Below are 25066 nucleotides of genomic sequence, written 5' to 3'. Positions count from 1 at the left end.
AAAAAAAGTGTAACCCTGTATTTTAAGGTGTCCGTGTTACAGTGTAATTATACATTTATGTATAATTGTGTGTAAATGTATAAATGTAAGAGTAATAACTACATGTACTGACACTATAGGCTCAGGTTGAGGGTTAGTTGCATGTAATTATGCATTTAGAATTATTACTACAGTACAGTAACTACATGTAACATGTAAAATAGTGTTACCGAAATATCTTTCTGTAATTTATTTATTTTGATGAGGGTTGTGGATTTTAGGCAAATCTCACTTGGTCGCATTTTACCCTAAAAAAATTATTTAGAAAATCTATACAAATATATCTATAGCATAAAGTCATGGAAAATGTTTTTTTTATTAATTTGCACTGTGTCGTTGTTTTTAGCACAATTAAACCTTAAATTATCATAAGAACAATGCAAAATGCTGTAGTCTCATTCTCATTAGTACTGTAATATGAAAAATATATATTAATATTAATAGCACCTATCAATCAATAAACCGTAACAAACCACATTAATAACTGTAAATATAGTGTTTGCAATGAAGTTTCCTGCATGTAAATGACAATATCTGCAATAATTAATGTGTGTGTTAATTCATATTTACTATATTACATGTACCATTGATCTATATGGGATGTATATTCAACTGAAGTGGTCGTGACTGGACAAAACTGAGCGGATCCACATTGTAACACCGGTGAGAAAACGGGACTTTATTGAATTGAACATCATTACAGGTATAAGTTCCCAAATCACTTGTAGACTCTGACAAACAGCAGAGGTCAAAGGGGTCAAGTCTGTATTAGTGTTAATGCCAAAAAATGCGGTTCGAAACATAATAAAAAAACTAACATGCTCCAACAAGACAAGAACATAAAATGCAGATGGAGCCATGAAGAAAAGCCATGTGGTAATTGTGCACAGGGCAGTTTAAGTCAAGTTATGTAAAGCTATCACTTTTTCTCCAGAAAACAGAACATCATATGCACATGCCCAGAGTGTTAACCCTTTATAAAGACTCGCATCTCCCTGATGATGTAGTGAGGGAACTCAATCTTAGACAGATCTTTCACATTTTGGAGACACACTGAACACACGATGTGATTCTCAGGTACAGGAACACATGGATTTTTCTTCGACGTCTCACTGGGATTCATGATGAGTGCTACAACAGAAACGTTAACAGCCAATATTTTAATAATTTTTAGCTTTTAAAATCTTTTTTTTTTAATTTTTTTTTTCACCCAAATCAAGTTTTTTCCCTTTAAGAAAAAAAAAAAAAGATTCAAAAAAATATATTGGGAAGTATGCGTTTTTTTAAATTAAACACTGTGCAAAGTTAAAACCACCGACAAAAACCCCAGGAGCCAATGTTATGAATCTAAAGACTAAACACATCAAGTCATTTGTTTGTTTCTTCTTTTTTAAATAAGTGCAGGGAGTGGTGTTGCCAGAAGTACCGACTTCGGTACCAAATTGATACTGAAATTTAAAAAATGCGCTGCTTTGAGCGGACTCGTAAACTCCTCTGATTGGCCGTTGTGTTCGCGAGCTCATCAGATATGTCTGTGATTGGCTAGAATGATCAGTGCTTCAAGAACATGTTGTAAATAGACATCAATGAGGCGAGCGAGCGCTCACACACACACACACACACACACACACACACACACACACACACACACACACACACACACACACACACACACACACACACACACACACACACACACACACACACACACACACACACACACACACACACACACACACACACACACACACACACACACACACACACACACACACACACACACACACACACACACGAGCGTATGAAAGCAGGAGTCTATCAGCGGACCGGTCCTGCTAGTGCTTTCAAAACACTCTCAAACACTCCCGTGCGCTGATCATTGTAGCCAATCACAGACATACCCAATGAGCTCGTGAACACAACGGCTAATCAGAGGCGTTTATGATTCCGCTCAACACGTTACATTTTTTACATTTCAGTATCGACTTGGTACCGAAGTCAGTCGTTTTGACAACACCAGCGGGAAGCGAGACGTAAACGGTTCCGGGTTATTCGGGATCCAGCGGTTCAGTTGCGCGCGGTCTCACGGGTCGTTTCTTGTTCGACGGCCACCGGCACACGGGGCAACAGTGCCGCCCACCGGCCAGCCAGACCACAATGCACTGCTGGTGGAACACATGACCACACGGCAGACCCATGACCAGGCAATCCGTGTCAAAGTTCTCCAGACACACCACACACTCGGTGCAGTGGAGCATCCCACACGGCCACCGAGACCAGTCCGGGTCCGGCTCCGGATTACCATCCGAAGTACTCGAGTGATGCGCTTCCGGGTCACCGTTCGGGTCGGGACTCAGTCTGAACTTCCAGGTTGGCAGGTTCTTGATGTAATCTGTCGGAACAAGCGGGTGAAGCCAGAGATCGGGGAATGCCAACCTTTCCAAAAGGAAATTAGGATCGTCATCCCAGTCGGACTCAAAGTTCTGGAACGAGGCTATGGGATGCACTAGGTAGCTGGTGTACCAATCCCACAGACTCGACAACCACTCGAGGTTGTTGGCGTTTTGGTCTTCGTTGCTGCATCTTCTCTTCTTCTCGAAGTAGTCGATGAGAAGCCCGTGAGCGAGATAAGTGCTGAGGAACAGAGCCGGGTGGGAAGAGTAAAAGGTCCAGTCGGATCGGACCCACGAGGCGATGGTCGTGGTGTCTGCGTAGCGCAAGAGTTTCAAGCTGTACTCGTAAAAGCTATCCAAGTATGGGAGTTGGAGAAAACCGAGGATTGGCAGCCAGGAGATGATGAGTAGCGAGTTATAAGTGCCTAGCGTGCTAATCAAAACCACAAAGCGTTTAATAGTGGCTCCTTGCGTTATGAAAAGATCCATCCAAGCCATTAGATTAACCATGACTAAGCTTAAAATGAACAAGTCGTTGACCTCCGGCTGCACGGAGCGCAGGAACGAGTCCATGGCGTGTAAGGAGATGAACTCCCCGGTGCTGTTCCCGTATCGGTAAATGCCTTCCGGAGTTTTGAGGATGTACGAGGGCGTCTGCTGAACCCCGATCTCCTCCAGAACGCTAGTGTTCTCCCAGTCGCGCACGTCCACGAAGATGAACTCGATCCGCCCGGTGAACTTGATGCTGAGCGCGGAGAAGAACGCGGGGGGTTGGAGGAGCCTGGCGAACAGGAACATCTTGACGGGCTGCTTCTCCATCTGATACCAGTCGTCCAGTAAGCGCTGGGAGACGCGGATGGTCTTGATGCGCGAGGCGACGTGCGCCGTCATCCATTTAAAGATGTGCTCGGTTTCGATGCGCCTGCCGTCGTACTCCTTCAACATGACCTTCCCTTTGGAGGCGTAGGTCTGCGGGACCGACATGATGAGGGTGGACTTCATCCAGCCACGCTTGTGGCAGTACCTGACAACAGGGAATGAGGGGAAACAATCAATGCATTTTTCTCTGATAATGACACCATATTTTGGATTTGGATTTCTTTGGATCAGAATGGAGCGAAACTTTCTCAAGGTTTTGGCACTTGCTCTGTGAACACACAAAAATCAAGGACATGACTAGAACAGGTTAAATGGTCCTGAAAGAAACACTTGTGCTCCTCGCGGTCAGAAATGAGCGCATTGTAAATGAATGAGAGGAGTTTCCTCTAGTGGAAGCGTTTGGTACTGCAGCCGAACACACTCTCACTGAAAGCTCATTCACTGACATATCAGCCGCACATCTGGAGCACCACTGGTTTAGATTTATGGCTTTTATTTTCTCACTGTTTTAGAGTAAAACGTGATTTTGAAAATGTATATTTCATAAAAAAAAAATTAAATAGTATTTTTGCACATTTTTCATAATAATACACGTAAAATTCTGTAACTTTTTTTGAGTTCACTTTTTAAAACTAGTTTTACTTCATCGATAATCTGCCGAGTGTCGTCTTTGAAAAGAAATCAAACTGAAGTCTGAGCGCTGAAGCATTCAAAACTCACCACAGTTTAAGTTGGAAATTACATTTTCAGGTCTATTCTCAAAAAGTGAATAAATGGATTATAAATACAGCTTAAATATTATTTTACACCATAAAATCCCCTAAAAATACAAAATATTAAATAAAAAAACATTATCGGACTAAAATACAGTACATTAATTTCATTGAAATAAAAATAATAATTCCGGTCATTTGTGACCGACACACGAAGAGCACCAGAGGGGTAAATACAAGAGCACCAGAGGGGTAAATAATTCACATATTTCTTGTGTGGCTTTCAGTAAAAATATGTGCTGAGATGAGAATGAAGGAAGAAAGTCTTTTTGAAAATTTGAACAAAAACTATGACGGAAATTCCCGTGACGTGACTAAGACGAGGAGACACCCAAGGCCAGTAAACCATAACCCTGACTACATCAACATGACTATATACACGTCAACCAATAAAGACGAGATTAAAATGTAGTTAAAACTTTATTTGTGTCAAAAAAAGGTCAAAATATTATAGTCTGCTGTACAAGCCTCTACGAGCATTCATGTTTGCGGTTGCCAGATGTCAGAGTTTTTCTGTTCATTTTCTACCCGGCGTTTTACTTAAGCAAATGTTTCCTCAAAATGATCAATATCACACTGGATCTGGGCATTTTAGTGTTGTTGTTTGTGTCAATTCCATTATTAGGTTATTTGTCATTATTGTAATACCGTACTACTATTGCAGATGTGCTTAATCTTTGCAATCTGGCAACCATGCGCTCTCTCGGCACTGCGCCGATGATCTGAGAACAACGACAGACGAGCTGGAGTTCAGCGATCTTCACTGAGAGGTTCTGCTTCAGGGAAAGTGTTATTCAGTCAATCTTCGTTCTGTCACGAGCTGCTCGCACAAGATCTGCCATTAAACCGTCTCACTGATGAACTGTAATAAATCCAAACATGAATCTCTCGGCTATATTTTGTTTGTGACTGTGGCTGCTGAATTTGCTGTTTTTTAATAGATAAAACACAGCCTTAATATATATGTATAAATATAAAAGGCATGACTGGTTCGGAGGTTAACTCCACACTCTGCATTTCAGACATGCCACGCTTGGTTGATCAGCTCACAGGAATGTGAAAACCCTGCTTTCAGTGGCTAGAGGACGACAGCAGGACATGTGGTGTTTCTCACCTCGAGTCACTGGAGCAGTTGAAAGTGCCCGTCCGAATGCCAAACTGGGAGACTTTCTGCACCATTTTGCCCCAGTTGGCCGTGCTCAACAGCGGGTTTCTGTCCTGGGCTATTACCTAAGAGGAGGACAGTTATCGTTTATATACATATATACATACATATATATATATTGCACACACACAACATGCCTTCGATTTCTATTTTATAGTTTATATAAACATAGACACATGTCTCCAGAAGGAGCATTCATGTCTACTTAGTGTGCAACAACAGTCAGGATTACCGGCTCATTTTACAGCAGAAACTGCTTCTAAATCTTGTTATCTTCAACACTTCCTCTAGCTCAGCGTACATGAGAACGGGACAGAGACGTTATCCTTCAGTGACATGAGTAGGCGGAGTGAGCTGTGCTTTCAGTTTCTGAACCGCCTTTAAAGAATAGACTATTTCCTAAATATGTAAATGAAATCGTTCTGAACAGCAGTAACAGCATCACAGTGGAGTAAAGCTGCCATACAGACTGATGGTGATATTACTATAAGCTATTGTTGTATGCAAACTGAACATGTCTCCACTAAATGTCGGTTCGGAATGATGTGAGAGTGAAGAAACAATGGCCAGTGTTGGGAGTAACACATGTTATGTAATCAGATTACTTTAAGTAACTAGTCAAGTATTGCATTACTTTTACAACAAAATATGTGTTACTTTTCCAACTAAGTAACGCAGGTCACAGTTTTCCCATGTACTGACTGACGGCTCTGCTGTCCTCATGTAGAGAGGGATTGTGGGTAAGTCCAGAGGTGTGTGTGTGAGAACATGATGGGGATTGTAGTTCTATCTAGACTAATGTGAGCATGTACTCATCTCACTTTGCTGCTGACCTTTGATGATCCAATTCATCCATACTAATGAGCAAAACTGACTTTGATGAACATCACATTTGTGTTTCATGTTTTAATTGCTGAAGAGTGTTGAACAGCTGAAGGTGTGTTTGAGCGGCGCCCTCTACTGTACAGGAGTGCATCTGCATTTCCATCAGCCTGAGGCTTTATTGTTGTTATTAACTCTTTCCCCACCAGCGATAAAAAATTTTTTTTTTAAAGTTAGCCACTATCCGTCAGCGTTTTTGATAATTTTCACAAAACTTTTATGTCTCTCAGAATATTTTGTTGTATGAATATCTGATTCTGAACGTGCAATATGTGAAAAGAAAGAACAGCCCCTCTGCTTTTAAACGTTTTATTCTTTCTTTATCAACACTTTAATGTGGGTGAGATTCATTAAAAAAACAAAACATTTTGAGCAAAAAATCATGTTTTTGTCAAAGATTACGTCTAGATGGGATTCATAACGATGATCATAAACACAGTCGATCGAGTCCATCAACATCCTCTTCATGGGTTCAACACTTCATTCTGTAACATTAGGCAGTTTTGATTTATATGCGGTTTAATGTTGCTTTATTATACGTGAGCGTCAGCAGTGCTTCTATCGCTTGTTTCTGCTTCTTCTCCTGTTTTGACCGGGAGATTGTGAACTCTTGCAGGAGGTGTGTGATAGCGCCCCCTACAGTATAACAAGTCTCCACGTTCCCATTACAGATTTGCGCAAAACTTGTGCGATATTTTCTAAATGTCGATAAAAAACGATTGCGAAATGACAGTGTTTCCATAACCCGATGTAATGCGACTAAAACGTCATTTATTTCTCCTGCGATAAATCATTCTATAAATCATGGCGACGGATGTTAGTAGGTTTACGTACATCTCAGCCACCGCATTAGCCATTATTGTTAATCAAAGAAGACTTACGTATTTTATCCAAGCATTGATGACATGGAAGTCCTCTTCTACTGAGAGCGGCTCATATGAGGAGTGTCTGGGTGTTTCTCCCTCATCTCTGCTTAAAGCTCTTGATAAACTGGGGCATTTCTCTGTTGTCTAGAATCCAGTATTCCCTTTGTGTTTTATGAGTTTAATAAAGAAATCGGTCTCGTTTTCTGTCCAAACCTACGCTCCTTCTTTAAAGAAAGATCAGCTAGGCTACACTAGGCGACCAGTAAATGCGAAATATTCCTTTTTCGAACAGCCTGAAAAACCTCCTCATGCGAGCGTAAAAACTTGTGTGCGATATATGGGAGTTTTTGTGCAATTTACGTGTTTCCAATGGGCGTATTTTCAATCCACAATATCGCAATTTAAAGGGTAATGGAAAAGCGGCTAATGAAGACACGGATTGCTGGGAAATTCTGTCAATGGCGGGGAAAGAGTTCAAATCAAGCAAGCCCAGCCCAGGTGAGGAAAAGTAACGCAAAAGTAACGTAAGCAACGCAATACTGTAATGCATTACTTTCCCCAACACTGAATGGCAGATTTGTGGGTGAGCGATCCCTGTAAATGAAAGTCTCTCACGCTTAGATGTACATTTAGCCTCGCATAACGAGTTTCCAGCTGTCTTTGAATATGGTCAGGGATTCTGCAGATCAATACTAACCTGAACTAACCAGATACCGTCTTTAGTGTCCTCCACTAGCTCGTAGAAGTGCATCTCTCCGCTGAAAGACGTGCTGGAGTCAGACCCAGTCTGCTGCTCCTCATTCTTGATGGCAGAATACAGCTCGCCTTGCATCAGCTCACCTTCAGGAGCAAACATGCTTAACATCAGCCCATACCTCACACAACATGCGTGTGTGTGTGTGTGTGTGTGTGTGTGTGTGTGTGTGTGTGTGTGTGTGTGTGTGTGAGACTCAAACACAACACACACTCACTCACCCGAGTTCTCCACCAACTCCCGCACATCCCTCTTCTCCGCCAGGCCCGAGTAACCCAGTCCTCGGCACTCCAGGATGGTCTTCAGCCTCCTGAAGCTCAGTGTCACTGGATCCACCAGCTGTGTGGCGAAGATCCCGGTCTCATACCACACGACGGCTTCGAAGAACCGAGCCAGGATGAACAACATCAAGAAATACAGGAGCAAAAAGAACAGTTTCCACCACATGTTTCTCGCAGACGGGAGATTTGCGTTGGCAGTATACACTTATATGTCTCCAGCGAGACTAACATCCAACAAACTACTTCCGACGCAGGGAATCGCTTCCATCGTCTGATATAATTATATAAACACTGGCGCAGGCCTGGGCTTCGAGGCTCGAGGCTGCGCGCGACGCACTGAACCAACCGCGCTCTTCATTCACACACACTCACTGTCCCGACAGCATTCACTCCTCATACTGCGATAACGATATTCTGTTCGTGATTCCCGGAGATGATAATGTGTGTGTGCGTGTGAGCAGCGCTGTCTGAAGGCTCTCTGGCTGACGGTCAGCTGGTGCGCATAACAAACTGACGCGAGTGACGTCACTTCCGGTGCAAAGGCGAGATACATCGAATGTGTTGTTAATCTCTTTAAATCTTGTATGCAAAAATGGCTTGAGTCTACTTTACACTTTCCTCTTTTTCTTGCTGAATTTAACTCTTGTATTTCATCCCTCATGAAAAATGTTTGATGCGTTATGACGACTTTTTCAAAGATATTATTTATCCTTATTATTGTGCTTTTCTTTTCTTTTCAGAGTAATTATATATTTAGGATCATTTTTGTTGTGGTTATTGTTCATTGAACCATACCAAGAGACACAACCATGTTTCATTTCCCTGATCATGTATGTATCATGTATACAAAAAGCGAGTTATTGCATGTAGGCCTTCTGTAAACTATTGCATGTTAGTTAATGAATGAATATTGTTATTTTTGATTAAATTCGTGAAAGTCGTGTCATGAAAGTTTGAAGTGTGTTCTTGAGCGTCAATAAAAACGTTTAACAAAATAAAAGCCCTCTGCGTTCTCACTTGTTTTCATCACTTTATCTGTTTGTCTCCGCATCTTAATTCTTAGCTCAAGTACCCGTGATGGTTATATTAATTATTATTTATTTATTTTGTATCATTTTAATTACGTTAATGAATTTGTATTTGATAAGAATAATTCATTTTAATTTCATTCAATGTCTATTATTTTTTTATTTAAGCTAAATATAATTGTTTAAAATATGGGTAACACTTTACAATAAGGTTCATTAGTTAATGTACCAACTAACAATGAGCAATACATTTGCTACTGTATTTATTAATCTTTGTGAAATGTTAGTTAATACAAATCCAGCTGTTCGTTGTTTGTTCATGTTAGTTCACAGTGCATTAACTAATGTTAACAAATACAATCTTTGCTTTTAATAACGTATTAGTGAATGTTGAAATTAATATTAACTAAGATTAATAAACGCTGAAGAAGTATTGTTCATTATTAGTTCATGTTAACTAAGTTAGTTAACTAATGTTACACTTATAGTTAAGTGTGACCAATTTATGTTAGCAGTTATATGCGATTGAATGCCTATTTTTGCGAGTTCTAATCTAGACTTTACAGTCTGTGGTTCTAAAGAGCGTCGAAAACGAGTGTCAAAATAAAAGTCCTAATTTTTGTCCTTTGATTGATCAGTTTCAATAGTTTGAGTTCACTTCACGAGTGTGTGGGGAATAATATTTGCCCATAATCTCTAGTGTAAGCTGCCATCGGCTTTATTTGAAGAATATAAGCGTAAACACTGCTTGTTTTTGTTTGAGGAGGGAGCGGTCGCGCGAGCGTGGAAGAGGGCGTGACGCGTCTGATGCGTTATGACGCGTTATGACGTGGCCCGCTGGATCAGCCGAACTCTCCACTGTAGATCAATAGATCCGTGTCGCTCTCGGCGCTTTCAAAATAACATTGTTTGTCAGACTCAGAAATGGAGGTAAATGCGTGCAACATCCAAGTGCTCCTGCAGGCAGCGGAATACCTGGAGCGGAAGGAAAGAGGTATTAGTCGCTATTTCCTTCTCAGGTTGTTTGTATTGAAACCGAAGCCGTTTCGGACAGTCTGCTGCTGTTTGTTTTTATTCTCCTTCGGTAATATTTGCACTAATTAATTCTTCATGTAGGCGTTGGGAGTGTTTTCTTCGTTGCACATGATTATTTTGTGTGTTTTTAGAGTGGTAAAAAGAGCTTTTATTGCTGATATTATTGTGTTCGGCTCTTGTGACCTACATTTCAGTTCTGTATTGTACACAATAAGGCGCGAAATCGTCGCATATTTGAAAATGTAGCAGCGCTGCGGATGTTCTAACGCGAGTTACAGTGTAGCAACAAACGCGTCACGAATAACGGATACAGTTCGCAGAATGGAACGCGGTGATTTCAAAAAATATGTCAAGTAGTTCGATGGCGCCAAAATCAGAAAGGGCTCTCACAGACACACACACACACACAGCTGATTTGATGAGATGCTGACACACAGCAGTTTCCTCTCTCTGTCTTGTATAGCAGACTCCTATGGTTTTAGATTTATAATCAGTCAAATGTCAGTGTACATGTCTAAAATGCCTTATTTGAAGCTTGTATGTAAGGATCTTGCATGAAAGGAAGTATGCTGGGCTCATGTTATGTATTGTATATTTCAGAGGCTGAGCACGGTTATGCCTCAGTGCTTCCCTTCTACAGTAAAGGAGATTCAGATAAGAGAAAAAAGCAGAAAACAAAGAGCCTTTCTCCCGGGAACAGCAGGTGAGTGTCAGGTGCACACACAGACATGATGCCCTGCTCCTTTGGACATTACTAGATTATTGTACAATTACAAATAATAAAAAAATAAAAGAAATTTATATTGTGCTCCGATCCTTCACTTGTGCTGTTTTTATGCAAATATATGATAATAGTTGCTTCCTCTTAGACTGCGTAAAGCGATAGTTCACCCAGAAAGGACTCCTGTGAGTCTAGTAATGAGGTTCATTAGAGTCTGATAAAGTAAAGCTGTGGCAGTGGACTCAAGTGCGTGCATTGGGATATTTATAATCAACTTCTTTACTTTATGATTTTCAATGTGAACACGTTACTCACACTATTACACTACAAAACACAGCAAGTGTACATATACAGTCAAACAATCATGATTCAGACACCAGATATCATTTCTGATATTATAGTTATAGTGTGAACAGGACACTATAGTTCATTTCTGTTAGTGAGGAGAGCAAAATAAAGTAAACTGTGACATATTATACCCAATAACTCTTCATTCAGTGGCTACCAGTAATATGGGACCAGTAAATTATCCAGACACTTTGAGCTGATCATGTTTTGCTGAAGTGTCTTTTCTTTAATAACTAATGCTCTTTTTACACACAGACTGAACACAATGAAGCATTGCTTGGTGATTGGTTGAGCTAAACTGGTATTATCTAATTGTGTAGTCAAATTTAACAGCTGACAGATATTTAACATAATTCATGTGTGAGACAGTCTAACAGAAGGACGGACAAAACCAGTCAAATATCCTCTGAGTTCTGCTCATATTTTATCACCATTTTCTAAACTATAGCGAATAACCTGATAATGTGAGAAATGTTGAAGGTGTCTGAATAATGTTGGTTTGACTGTACATGGGACGCACCTTCTGTCAAGATTCATTCACCCTCACGTTGTTCCAAATGTTCATTTTTGGGGTTAATAGTAATTGCACAGATCCTATGAAAATAAATGGCTGATATCCTTAATATGAACAACTATTATGGCAAAATAAAGCTATTTGTTTCTGTTTCAGGTCCGTTCACAATGAGTTGGAGAAACACAGGTGACCAAGCTTTACTCTCATTCCACTTGTGATCATGCTGTTGTTTCTTTCATGCAACTCTCTAGAGCTGAAACTAACGATTATTTAGATCATTTATTAGTTGATTTTTTTTTTAAAGCCCAATTTTCTTTTCTTTTCTTTTTTTTAATTGACAAAACACACTTCTCCACGTCCTGGCCAAAGCTGTCCAAACTAATGTGCCAACTGAATGCTATGAAAACATGAACATGAATATAATAGTGAATATATCTATATCTATGTGCAAAAGAGCTATAAAACAAAAGGACAGTTTAAATCCCTACATTAAAAATGAAGATAATAATAATAAAGATAATAAATAAAAACACAAACTCAGTGTTATCAGATAAGAGGAATGTTCTGCAGGAACACACACACATTCACTCCTGTTACTGTCATTTCTTTATCCTGTAAATGTTAGAAACGTCTTACATTTAAATTTTACAGTCTTTCCAGTCTCCTCTCAGTGTTAAACCTGACGCTTATGCATTAGCTTGAAGCTTAAGTAAAGCGTTCTCGTGTTTTGGTCAGCTTGGATCCCGCACCCGTCCCGCATCAGCTCACGCTGTTTCCAAAACTGTTTCTAGATGCATTTTGTCCATAGACATGCGTTATTCAGTGCTGTAATTTGACACAACTAGCAGAAGTTTTACGTGCACGCGACTAATTGTCATTGTCGATTATTTTCATTATCGATTTTATCGATTAGTTGTTGCAGCTCTACTCGGGTCTGGAGTGCTCAAACACTGAGTATCAGAGCTGTGTGATGGTTACAGGTGTATGTGTGTTAATGCATGTGTGTGTGTGTGTGTGTGTGTAGGAGAGCTCAGCTGAGACACTGCCTGGATCAGCTGAAGGAGCAGGTTCCTCTGTCTTCTGATTCTGCGAGGAACACAACCCTCAACCTGCTCAGACAAGCCCAGCTGCACATCAAGGTGAGCCGGTTCACCCACACACTGACAACAGCTGAACCTCCCGTCTCTCTCTTCAGTCCGACACGGAAGAGACTTTAACCTGCAGTTCATCCACTGGCCACTAGAGACCGGCTGCAGAAGAGACTCAGTCCCATAAACCCCCATGTTAAAATGCCCAACTTTACAGCAGAAACAAACATGTTTACAGTCTGGAGCTAAAAGTGGTTTTGGTCTATAAAGCTAATTTAGCCCTTCATGAAGACTGTGAGGGGGTGAATATTTTTAATAACTCATCCGGTTAAATTATATTCAGCCTTAAAGTTCTGCATAATTAAGGGCGTGGCCACTTGAGTGACAGGTGGATTGGTCTGATGTCACTACTAGCCGTTTGTCTGTTAGCGTCACCTCAGCTAATCTGCCCCGCTGATTATTTGTACGTCCGAGAACCAATATTTATTTAATGTTTTACTTCTGTTTTTCCTTCTTCGTATCATATCACTGCATGCTTTTAATCTATTTTTATAGCAGCAGCAGCAATAATATGCAAAATAAATTGACAGTCTAATGTTTTCAAATGGAGAACATGAATAAATGACACGGGAGTTTATCATCTTTGCATGAACGTAATTTGTTTTAAACTACAGTTTGTTGGGCAAAAGAGTAAAGACAACTAGATCACTGGAATAAATAAATATTGTCAGGAAAGTATAAAACAAAACAGTGAATTCATTATTCAATTCCAAAATGGCATGTTATCAGAAACATTAATGTTGTTGTGGTTTAGTTTTGAGAAGATATACATATCTGACTGCAAATAACCTTATTTTGCCCCATTGATTTCTATGCTCTTACACAATATTTATACTCTAGTATCGCAATCACTCACAGAGATATCACATTTATTTCCACATAGCTTTAAGGTCATAAATGACCATGAAAAAGTGAAATAAATAATAAATGTTAATACAATTTTAGTGACTTTTAGAGGAGTGGATCTTGTTGAGCATGCTGGATCAGAAACTAATGCTCATGAGCAACAGAGAGAGAGCTAAACTAGCAGTGTTCATTCCCACCGAGTGCACATACCCCCCCGGTGTCTGGTGGAGCAGATAAGAGGACAGAAGAAACCTGTCTGATAACAGCAGCCGTGCGAGGCGTTTGCTTTTCACATGCCTTTTCCCATCACATATCAGCTCAGAGAGGTGCTTACTTTAAATAAACACAATAAAATATTCAAAACGTGGAAATAAAGCGCCAAACGGGTATTTAATGATGAGAATAAAGTGTTTATTGTGTAGATGTAGGGAACGTCTTTAAGGACAAGGACAAGTAATGTCCTAATAAGGCGGCATCCATTTATAAGTTATAAGTGTTTTGTAATGTACTACAATACACTTGTGTGAATAGTGGCAGATACTATTTGCACCTCATAGTATAAATGGCATCTTACTACTATTTACACTGCTACTTTCAGTGTGTAAATATCATTTGTTTAGCCACTGCTTTAAAGTCCCCCTGTGGTCAATCATTTCATCACTTAAAACTCATCTTTGATCACCAAAATGACATATTTAAAAAATATTTCCTTGAGAAAATGTCTTCATGACTTAAAATATTTTGAATGTAACTCAACACCCTCGCCTCATTTAGTATGCGCGGTTCTATGAATATGCAAATGAGCCCCGCCTCCACTCACTCACTCAGCTCAGAGATCCACTGGTTGACGATCACACGTTGATCTGATTGGTTACAAGGTAGTTTGTGACGTCAGAAACACCAGCGATTTCAAAGCGTGTGTTTGAGACTGTCTTTGGTTCACTGCAGTTTTAAGGAGGAAATACTCAGCAATGCTGTCGACTTAAAGCATATCAGCGTCAAGCTGAAACTACATATCAAGCATTTAAGGAGCACATCTCATTCGAGCATGAATGGCTGTGTGTATTAAATTAATAAAGCAAAGCAAGTGACTGTACCTGATGTGCCCTAATGGCAGTCATGTGTCTCCCACATGATATCTGACAAACAATAATAAACAAATATATAGTTATAATAAGCAACAGAACATTAGCTCTAAATGGTTTCAGACCTGATTGATGGATTAGAGAGATGTGGTGTACAGGGGGACAGCACCTGACCCTGGTTTATTGAGCCACAGAGGTCTGAGCGTGTGTGTGTGTGTGTGCAGAAGCTGCAGGAGCAGGACGAGCGCTCGGAGCTGCTGAAGGGACGTCTGCGCTGGGAGCAGAGAGAGTTACGCACGCGGCTGGAGAAACTGCAGGGCGGATCCGAGCGCATGAGGAACGACAGCCTGGGCTCCACCGTGTCCTCGGAGAGATCCGACTCGGAGAGAGGTGACCCACACACACCTTACAGCTCAGTGCTCCTCACTAGGGTCATACATGAGCTTTCAGGGTCACATGTTTATTCAGGGCTGCTGATTTAAAGGAGTAGTTCACTTTAAAATGAAAATTAGCCCATGATTTACTCACCCTCAACCCATCCTAGGTGTATATGACATTCTTCTTTCAGACGAACACAATCAGAGTTATATTAAAAATTGTCCTGGCTCTTCCAAACTTTATAAAGGGAGTGAATTGCAACCAACAGATTGAAGCTCATCAAAGTGCATCTATCCATCATAATAGTGCATCTATCCATCATAATAGTGCATCTATCCATCATAATAGTGCATCTATCCATCATAATAGTGCATCTATCCATCATATAAGTGCATCTGTCCATCATAAAAGTGCATCCATCCATCATAAGTGCATCCATCCATCATAAGTGCATCCATCCATCATAAGTGCATCCATCCATCATATGTGCATCCATCCATCATTATAAAAGTGCATCTATCCATCATAAAAGTGCATCCATCATCATAAAAGTGCATCCATCATCATAAAAGTGCATCCATCCATCATAAAAGTGCATCCGTCCATCATAAAAGTGCATCTATCCATCATAAAAGTGCATCTATCCATCATAAAAGTGCATCTGTCCATCATAAAAGTGCATCTATCATCATAAAAGTGCATCTATCCATCATAAAAGTGCATCCGTCCATCATAAAAGTGCATCCGTCCATCATAAAAGTGCATCTGTCCATCATAAGTGCATCCATCCATCATAAAAGTGCATCCGTCCATCATAAAAGTGCATCCATCCATCATAAGTGCATCCATCCATCATAAAAGTGCATCTGTCCATCATAAAAGTGCATCCATCCATCATAAGTGCATCCATCCATCATAAGTGCATCCATCCATCATAAGTGCATCCATCCATCATAAGTGCATCCATCCATCATAAGTGCATCCATCCATCATATGTGCATCCATCCATCATTATAAAAGTGCATCTATCCATCATAAAAGTGCATCCATCATCATAAAAGTGCATCCATCCATCATAAAAGTGCATCTATCCATCATAAAAGTGCATCTATCCATCATAAAAGTGCATCCGTCCATCATAAAAGTGCATCCATCCATCATAAAAGTGCATCCGTCCATCATAAAAGTGCATCCATCCATCATAAAAGTGCATCCATCCATCATAAAAGTGCATCCATCCATCATAAAAGTGCATCCGTCCATCATAAAAGTGCATCTATCCATCATAAAAGTGCATCTATCCATCATAAAAGTGCATCCGTCCATCATAAAAGTGCATCTATCCATCATAAAAGTGCATCTATCCATCATAAAAGTGCATCTGTCCATCATAAAAGTGCATCTATCCATCATAAAAGTGCATCTATCCATCATAAAAGTGCATCCGTCCATCATAAAAGTGCATCTGTCCATCATAAGTGCATCCATCCATCATAAGTCCATCCATCATAAGTGCATCCATCCATCATAAGTGCATCCATCCATCTTATGTGCATCCATCCATCATATGTGCATCCATCCATCATTATAAAAGTGCATCCATCCATCATAAAAGTGCATCCATCCATCATAAAAGTGCATCTGTCCATCATAAAAGTGCATCTATCCATCATAAAAGTGCATCTATCCATCATAAAAGTGCATCCGTCCATCATAAAAGTGCATCTGTCCATCATAAAAGTGCATCCATCATAAGTGCATCCATCCATCATAAGTGCATCCATCCATCATAAGTGCATCCATCCATCATAAGTGCATCCATCCATCCATCATATGTGCATCCATCCATCCATCATATGTGCATCCATCCATCCATCATAAGTGCATCCATCCATCATAAGTGCATCCGTGCATCCATCCATCATAAGTGCATCCATCCATCATAAGTGCATCCATCCATCATAAGTGCATCCATCCATCTTATGTGCATCCATCCATCCATCATATGTGCATCCATCCATCATATGTGCATCCATCCATCATTATAAAAGTGCATCCATCCATCATAAGTGCATCCATCCATCCATCATAAGTGCATCCATCCATCCATCATAAGTGCATCCATCCATCATATGTGCATCCATCCATCATAAGTGGATCCATCCATCATATGTGCATCCATCCATCATTATAAAAGTGCATCTATCCATCATAAAAGTGCATCTATCCATCATAAAAGTGCATCTATCCATCATAAAAGTGCATCTATCCATCATAAAAGTGCATCTATCCATCATAAAAGTGCATCTATCCATCATAAAAGTGCATCTGTCCATCATAAAAGTGCATCCGTCCATCATAAAAGTGCATCCGTCCATCATAAAAGTGCATCCGTCCATCATAAAAGTGCATCCGTCCATCATAAGTGCATCCATCCATCATAAGTGCATCCATCCATCATAAGTCCATCCATCATAAGTGCATCCATCCATCATAAGTGCGTGCATCCATCCATCATAAGTGCATCCATCCATCATAAGTGCATCCATCCATCTTATGTGCATCCATCCATCATAAGTGCATCCATCCATCATAAGTGCGTGCATCCATCCATCATAAGTGCATCCATCCATCATAAGTGCATCCATCCATCTTATGTGCATCCATCCATCATATGTGCATCCATCCATCATTATAAAAGTGCATCTATCCATCATAAAAGTGCATCCATCCATCATAAAAGTGCATCTGTCCATCATAAAAGTGCATCTATCCATCATAAAAGTGCATCCATCCATCATAAAAGTGCATCCATCATAAGTGCATCCATCCATCATATGTGCATCCATCCATCCATCATAAGTGCATCCATCCATCATAAGTGCATCCATCCATCATATGTGCATCCATCCATCCATCATATGTGCATCCATCCATCCATCATAAGTGCATCCATCCATCATAAGTGCATCCATCCATCATAAGTGCATCCGTGCATCCATCCATCATAAGTGCATCCATCCATCATAAGTGCATCCATCCATCATAAGTGCGTGCATCCATCCATCATAAGTGCATCCATCCATCATAAGTGCATCCATCCATCATATGTGCATCCATCCATCATATGTGCATCCATCCATCATAAGTGCATCCATCCATCATATGTGCGTGCATCCATCCATCCATCCATCATATGTGCATCCATCCATCATATGTGCATCCATCCATCATTATAAAAGTGCATCCATCCATCATAAGTGCATCCATCCATCCATCATAAGTGCATCCATCCATCATATGTGCATCCATCCATCATAAGTGGATCCATCCATCATATGTGCATCCATCCATCATTATAAAAGTGCATCTATCCATCATAAAAGTGCATCCATCCATCATAAGTGCATCCATCCATCATAAGTGCATCCATCCATCATAAGTGCATCCATCCATCATAAGTGCATCCATCCATCATATGTGCATCCATCCATCCATCATAAGTGCATCCATCCATCATAAGTGCATCCATCCATCATAAGTGCATCCATCATAAGTGCATCCATCCATCATAAGTGCATCCATCCATCATAAGTGCATCCATCCATCATAAGTGCATCCATCCATCATATGTGCATCCATCCATCATTATAAAAGTGCATCCATCCATCATAAGTGCATCCATCCATCATAAGTGCATCCATCCATCATATGTGCATCCATCCATCATAAGTGCATCCATCCATCATATGTGCATCCATCCATCATTATAAAAGTGCATCTATCCATCATAAAAGTGCATCCGTCCATCATAAAAGTGCGTCCATCCATCATTATAAAAGTGCATCCATCCATCATAAGTGCATCCATCCATCATAAGTGCATCCATCCATCCATCATAAAAGTGCATCCATCCATCATTATAAAAGTGCATCCATCCATCATAAGTGCATCCATCCATCATAAGTGCATCCATCCATCATAAGTGCATCCATCCATCATTATAAAAGTGCATCCATCCATCATAAAAGTGCATCCATCCATCATAAAAGTGCATCCATCCATCATAAAAGTGCATCTATCCATCATTATAAAAGTGCATCTATCCATCATAAAAGTGCATCCGTCCATCATAAAAGTGCGTCCATCCATCATTATAAAAGTGCATCCATCCATCATAAGTGCGTCCATCCATCCATCATAAAAGTGCATCCATCCATCATTATAAAAGTGCATCCATCCATCATAAGTGCATCCATCCATCATAAGTGCATCCATCCATCATTATAAAAGTGCATCCATCCATCATAAAAGTGCATCCATCCATCATAAAAGTGCATCCATCCATCATAAAAGTGCATCTATCCATCATTATAAAAGTGCATCTATCCATCATTATAAAAGTGCATCCATCCATCATAAGTGCATCCATCCATCTTATGTGCATCCATCCATCATATGTGCATCCATCCATCATTATAAAAGTGCATCTATCCATCAAAAGTGCATCCATCATCATAAAAGTGCATCCGTCCATCATAAAAGTGCATCCGTCCATCATAAAAGTGCATCCATCCATCATAAAAGTGCATCTATCCATCATAAAAGTGCATCCGTCCATCATAAAAGTGCATCCGTCCATCATAAAAGTGCATCCATCCATCATAAGTGCATCCATCCATCATATGTGCATCCATCCATCCATCATATGTGCATCCATCCATCATATGTGCATCCATCCATCATATGTGCATCCATCCATCCATCATAAGTGCATCCATCCATCCATCATAAGTGCATCCATCCATCATAAGTGGATCCATCCATCATATGTGCATCCATCCATCATTATAAAAGTGCATCCATCCATCATATGTGCATCCATCCATCATTATAAAAGTGCATCCATCCATCATAAGTGCATCCATCCATCCATCCATCCATCCATCATAAGTGCATCCATCCATCATAAGTGCATCCATCCATCATATAAGTGCATCCATCCATCATATAAGTGCATCCATCCATCATAAGTGGATCCATCCATCATATGTGCATCCATCCATCATTATAAAAGTGCATCCATCCATCATATGTGCATCCATCCATCATTATAAAAGTGCATCCATCCATCATAAGTGCATCCATCCATCCATCCATCATAAGTGCATCCATCCATCATAAGTGCATCCATCCATCATAAGTGCATCCATCCATCATAAGTGCATCCATCCATCATAAGTGCATCCATCCATCATATGTGCATCCATCCATCCATCATATGTGCATCCATCCATCCATCCATCATAAGTGCATCCATCCATCATAAGTGCATCCATCCATCATAAGTGCATCCATCCATCATAAGTGCATCCATCCATCATAAGTGCATCCATCCATCATAAGTGCATCCATCCATCATATGTGCATCCATCCATCATATGTGCATCCATCCATCATAAGTGCATCCATCCATCATAAGTGCATCCATCCATCATATGTGGATCCATCCATCATTATAAAAGTGCATCCATCCATCATAAAAGTGCATCCATCCATCATAAAAGTGCATCCATCCATCATAAAAGTGCATCCGTCCATCATAAAAGTGCATCCGTCCATCATAAAAGTGCATCTGTCCATCATAAAAGTGCATCCGTCCATCATAAGTGCATCCATCCATCCATCATAAGTGCATCCATCCATCATAAGTGCATCCATCCATCATATGTGCATCCATCCATCATAAGTGCATCCATCCATCATAAGTGCATCCATCCATCATAAGTGCATCCATCCATCATATGTGCATCCATCCATCATATGTGCATCCATCCATCATAAGTGCATCCGTCCATCATAAGTGCATCCGTCCATCCATCATAAGTGCATCCATCCATCATAAGTGCATCCATCCATCATATGTGCATCCATCCATCATAAGTGCATCCATCCATCATAAGTGCATCCATCCATCATATGTGCATCCATCCATCATATGTGCATCCATCCATCATATGTGCATCCATCCATCATAAGTGCATCCGTCCATCATAAGTGCATCCATCCATCCATCATAAGTGCATCCATCCATCATAAGTGCATCCATCCATCATAAGTGCATCCATCCATCATATGTGCATCCATCCATCATATGTGCATCCATCCATCATATGTGCATCCATCCATCATATGTGCATCCATCCATCATATGTGCATCCATCCATCATAAGTGCATCCATCCATCATAAGTGCATCCATCCATCATAAGTGCATCCATCCATCATAAGTGCATCCATCCATCATAAGTGCATCCATCCATCATAAAAGTGCATCCATCCATCCATCATAAAAGTGCATCCATCCATCCATCATAAAAGTGCATCCATCCATCATTATAAAAGTGCATCCATCCATCATAAGTGCATCCATCCATCATAAGTGCATCCATCCATCATAAGTGCATCCATCCATCATATGTGCATCCATCCATCATTATAAAAGTGCATCTATCCGTCATAAAAGTGCATCCATCCATCATAAAAGTGCATCCATCCATCATAAAAGTGCATCCGTCCATCATAAAAGTGCATCCATCCATCCATCATAAAAGTGCATCCATCCATCATTATAAAAGTGCATCCATCCATCATTATAAAAGTGCATCCATCCATCATAAGTGCATCCATCCATCATAAGTGCATCCATCCATCATAAGTGCATCCATCCATCATAAGTGCATCCATCCATCATAAGTGCATCCATCCATCCATCATAAAAGTGCATCCGTCCATCATAAAAGTGCATCCGTCCATCATAAAAGTGCATCTGTCCATCATAAAAGTGCATCCATCCATCATAAGTGCATCCATCCATCCATCATAAGTGCATCCATCCATCATAAGTGCATCCATCCATCATATGTGCATCCATCCATCATTATAAAAGTGCATCCGTCCATCATAAAAGTGCATCCGTCCATCATAAAAGTGCATCAATCCATCATTATGAAAATGCATCCATCCATCATAAGTGCATCCATCCATCATAAGTGCATCCATCCATCATAAGTGCATCCATCCATCATAAGTGCATCCATCCATCATAAGTGCATCATAAGTGCATCCATCCATCATAAGTGCATCCATCCATCATAAGTGCATCCATCCATCATAAGTGCATCCATCCATCATAAAAGTGCATCTATCCATCATTATAAAAGTGCATCCATCCATCATAAGTGCATCCATCCATCATAAGTGCATCCATCCATCATAAGTTCATCCATCCATCATAAGTGCATCCGTCCATCATAAGTGCATCCGTCCATCATAAGTGCATCCGTCCATCATAAAAGTGCATCCGTCCATCATAAAAGTGCATCCGTCCATTATAAGTGCATCCGTCCATCATAAGTGCATCCGTCCATCATAAGTGCATCCGTCCATCATAAGTGCATCCGTCCATCATAAGTGCATCCGTCCATCATAAGTGCATCCGTCCATCATAAGTGCATCCGTCCATCATAAGTGCATCCATCCATCATTATAAAAGTGCATCCATCCATCATAAAAGTGCATCCATCCATCATAAAAGTGCATCCATCCATCATTATAAAAGTGCATCCATCCATCATAAGTGCATCCATCCATCATAAGTGCATCCATCCATCATATGTGCATCCATCCATCATTATAAAAGTGCATCTATCCATCATAAAAGTGCATCCGTCCATCATAAAAGTGCATCCGTCCATCATAAAAGTGCATCCGTCCATCATAAGTGCATCCATCCATCATAAAAGTGCATCCATCCATCATAAAAGTGCATCCATCCATCCATCATAAAAGTGCATCCATCCATCATAAAAGTGCATCCATCCATCCATCATAAAAGTGCATCCATCCATCATAAAAGTGCATCCATCCATCCATCATAAAAGTGCATCCATCCATCATAAAAGTGCATCCATCCATCATAAAAGTGCATCCATCCATCCATCATAAAAGTGCATCCATCCATCATTATAAAAGTGCATCCATCCATCATAAGTGCATCCATCCATCATAAGTGCATCCATCCATCATAAGTGCATCCATCCATCATAAGTGCATCCATCCATCATTATAAAAGTGCATCCATCCATCATAAAAGTGCATCCGTCCATCATAAAAGTGCATCCGTCCATCATTATAAAAGTGCATCCATCCATCATAAAAGTGCATCCGTCCATCATAAAAGTGCATCCGTCCATCATAAAAGTGCATCCGTCCATCATAAAAGTGCATCCGTCCATCATAAGTGCATCCATCCATCCATCCATCATAAGTGCATCCATCCATCCATCATAAGTGCATCCATCCATCCATCATAAGTGCATCCATCCATCCATCATAAGTGCATCCATCCATCCATCATAAGTGCATCCATCCATCCATCATAAGTGGATCCATCCATCATATGTGCATCCATCCATCATAAGTGCATCCATCCATCCATCATAAGTGCATCCATCCATCATATGTGCATCCATCCATCATAAAAGTGCATCCATCATCATATAAGTTCATCTATTGCCTGTTGTAGTGTGTAACTGTGATCTGGTGTGTGTTTGCAGAGGACGTTGAGATAGATGTGGAGAGTATGGTGTGGACCCTGGAGTGTGACGGTCTGGTCTCGTCTCACACTGGAGTGGACCACAGTTACTCCTCATCTGACCACACCTGGTTATGACTGATGCTCATCTTCATCCTCTTCATCTTCATCACAGAACAGCCTTGTGTTTCTGACACTGAAAACATCAGCAAACGTCTTCTGAGCATGACTGGAACATACTCTGTGCAGTGTATTCTCCACACTAATGGCATCATGGTGCTCTAGTCTCCGATACACTCACCAGATTCAAGCGTGGTGGGGATGATTCCCACTGAACGATTGCATTTTCACATCGGCTTGCACTTACATGTTTCAATACCCGGCTTATTTAATTCTGAGTTTTGATACGTTGCACAAAAGCGTACGCATGAGCACTTGCAATGTCTCTTTACATGTGTGTTGTTCCTAATGTGTGAGGTTGCAGATTATGTCAATGCATTTTGATCAAACTGTTTTGATACTGTTACTTTCTAATTGAAAATATATATAATTGGGGGAGGCTAATGTAACACTGCAATTCAGAAGGAAATAATGCTCTCTTTTGCAGATCATTTGATTATGTTTTCTTCTGCGAGTTTGTGATTGGGTAAAGGTACAGGTGACTTTAAAATGATCTGCGATCTGTATCATCCTGATGATTCTTGTTTTAGTCCTGTGCTTTGGTTCACTATGATGAACTGAAGTTGGTGCTGTTCAAACACATCAACAACTGTTATGTTGAGCCCTAAAGAAACAGAAAACAGTGAAGTGTTTTTAATCTTTATACTTTTTCTTTCATTTGTATAGTGGATTTCCAGCATTTTCCCCTTAAGATGTGTTAGTCTGCTCATGTTTTTAGTACATGCCTTTGTTGGTAGTCTCGACAAAATACACCGGCTGTATTCGCGAACTGTTCAGTATATGCTCATATCAGTCATTTATGCAAACTATTATGAACATGCCTTTTTGTTTAAGATGTTTGTACAGTAATTGTGTTATGTACACGGACAGATGTACGTTGTATATACAGTTCTGAACACCAAAAGCCTTATGAACGATTCGTTTGTCATTGGACCAGGAACACCTTTGTATTTATGTCTCTCCTTGTACTCATATGTAGCAATTTTATTCTTTTTTACCAACATAAGCATTTTGTACAAATAAATATTTTATGTATTTAATTTGACTTGTGGTTTTTGTGTACGTTGCACATTTGAAACTGTAAACTTACTTGATTGTAACACATTAGACTACAGTTAGACCTCAACCCTGATGATACTTCTGGAAAAACAGCCTC

General features: G+C 40.2%; 2 protein-coding genes across 2 annotated transcripts; one reads left to right on the top strand and one right to left on the bottom strand.

Annotated features, from left to right (window-relative positions):
- Positions 1 to 691: 691 nt before the first annotated feature.
- On the bottom strand, positions 692 to 8550 carry rnf103 (ring finger protein 103). Its single transcript, XM_082178072.1, has 4 exons — positions 7973 to 8550; positions 7695 to 7837; positions 5199 to 5314; positions 692 to 3456 (listed from the first exon to the last, which is right to left on the bottom strand). The coding sequence occupies exons 1-4, from the start codon at positions 8196 to 8198 to the stop codon at positions 2088 to 2090; spliced, it is 1854 nt and encodes a 617-aa protein (XP_082034198.1). The 5' UTR covers positions 8199 to 8550; the 3' UTR covers positions 692 to 2087.
- A 1315-nt stretch (positions 8551 to 9865) lies between these two features.
- On the top strand, positions 9866 to 24950 carry mxd3 (MAX dimerization protein 3). The gene is made up of 6 exons (XM_082178092.1): positions 9866 to 10054; positions 10696 to 10798; positions 11835 to 11864; positions 12703 to 12817; positions 14982 to 15147; positions 23753 to 24950. The coding sequence occupies exons 1-6, from the start codon at positions 9985 to 9987 to the stop codon at positions 23866 to 23868; spliced, it is 600 nt and encodes a 199-aa protein (XP_082034218.1). The 5' UTR covers positions 9866 to 9984; the 3' UTR covers positions 23869 to 24950.
- Positions 24951 to 25066: the final 116 nt, after the last annotated feature.

This window comes from Leuciscus leuciscus, assembly GCF_965113295.1.
Source record: "Leuciscus leuciscus genome assembly, chromosome: 8".
In the NCBI taxonomy this organism is placed as follows: Eukaryota; Metazoa; Chordata; class Actinopteri; order Cypriniformes; family Leuciscidae; genus Leuciscus; species Leuciscus leuciscus.
The sequence above is the reverse complement of the archived record's forward strand: the minus strand, read 5'-3'. Positions and strand labels throughout refer to the sequence as shown.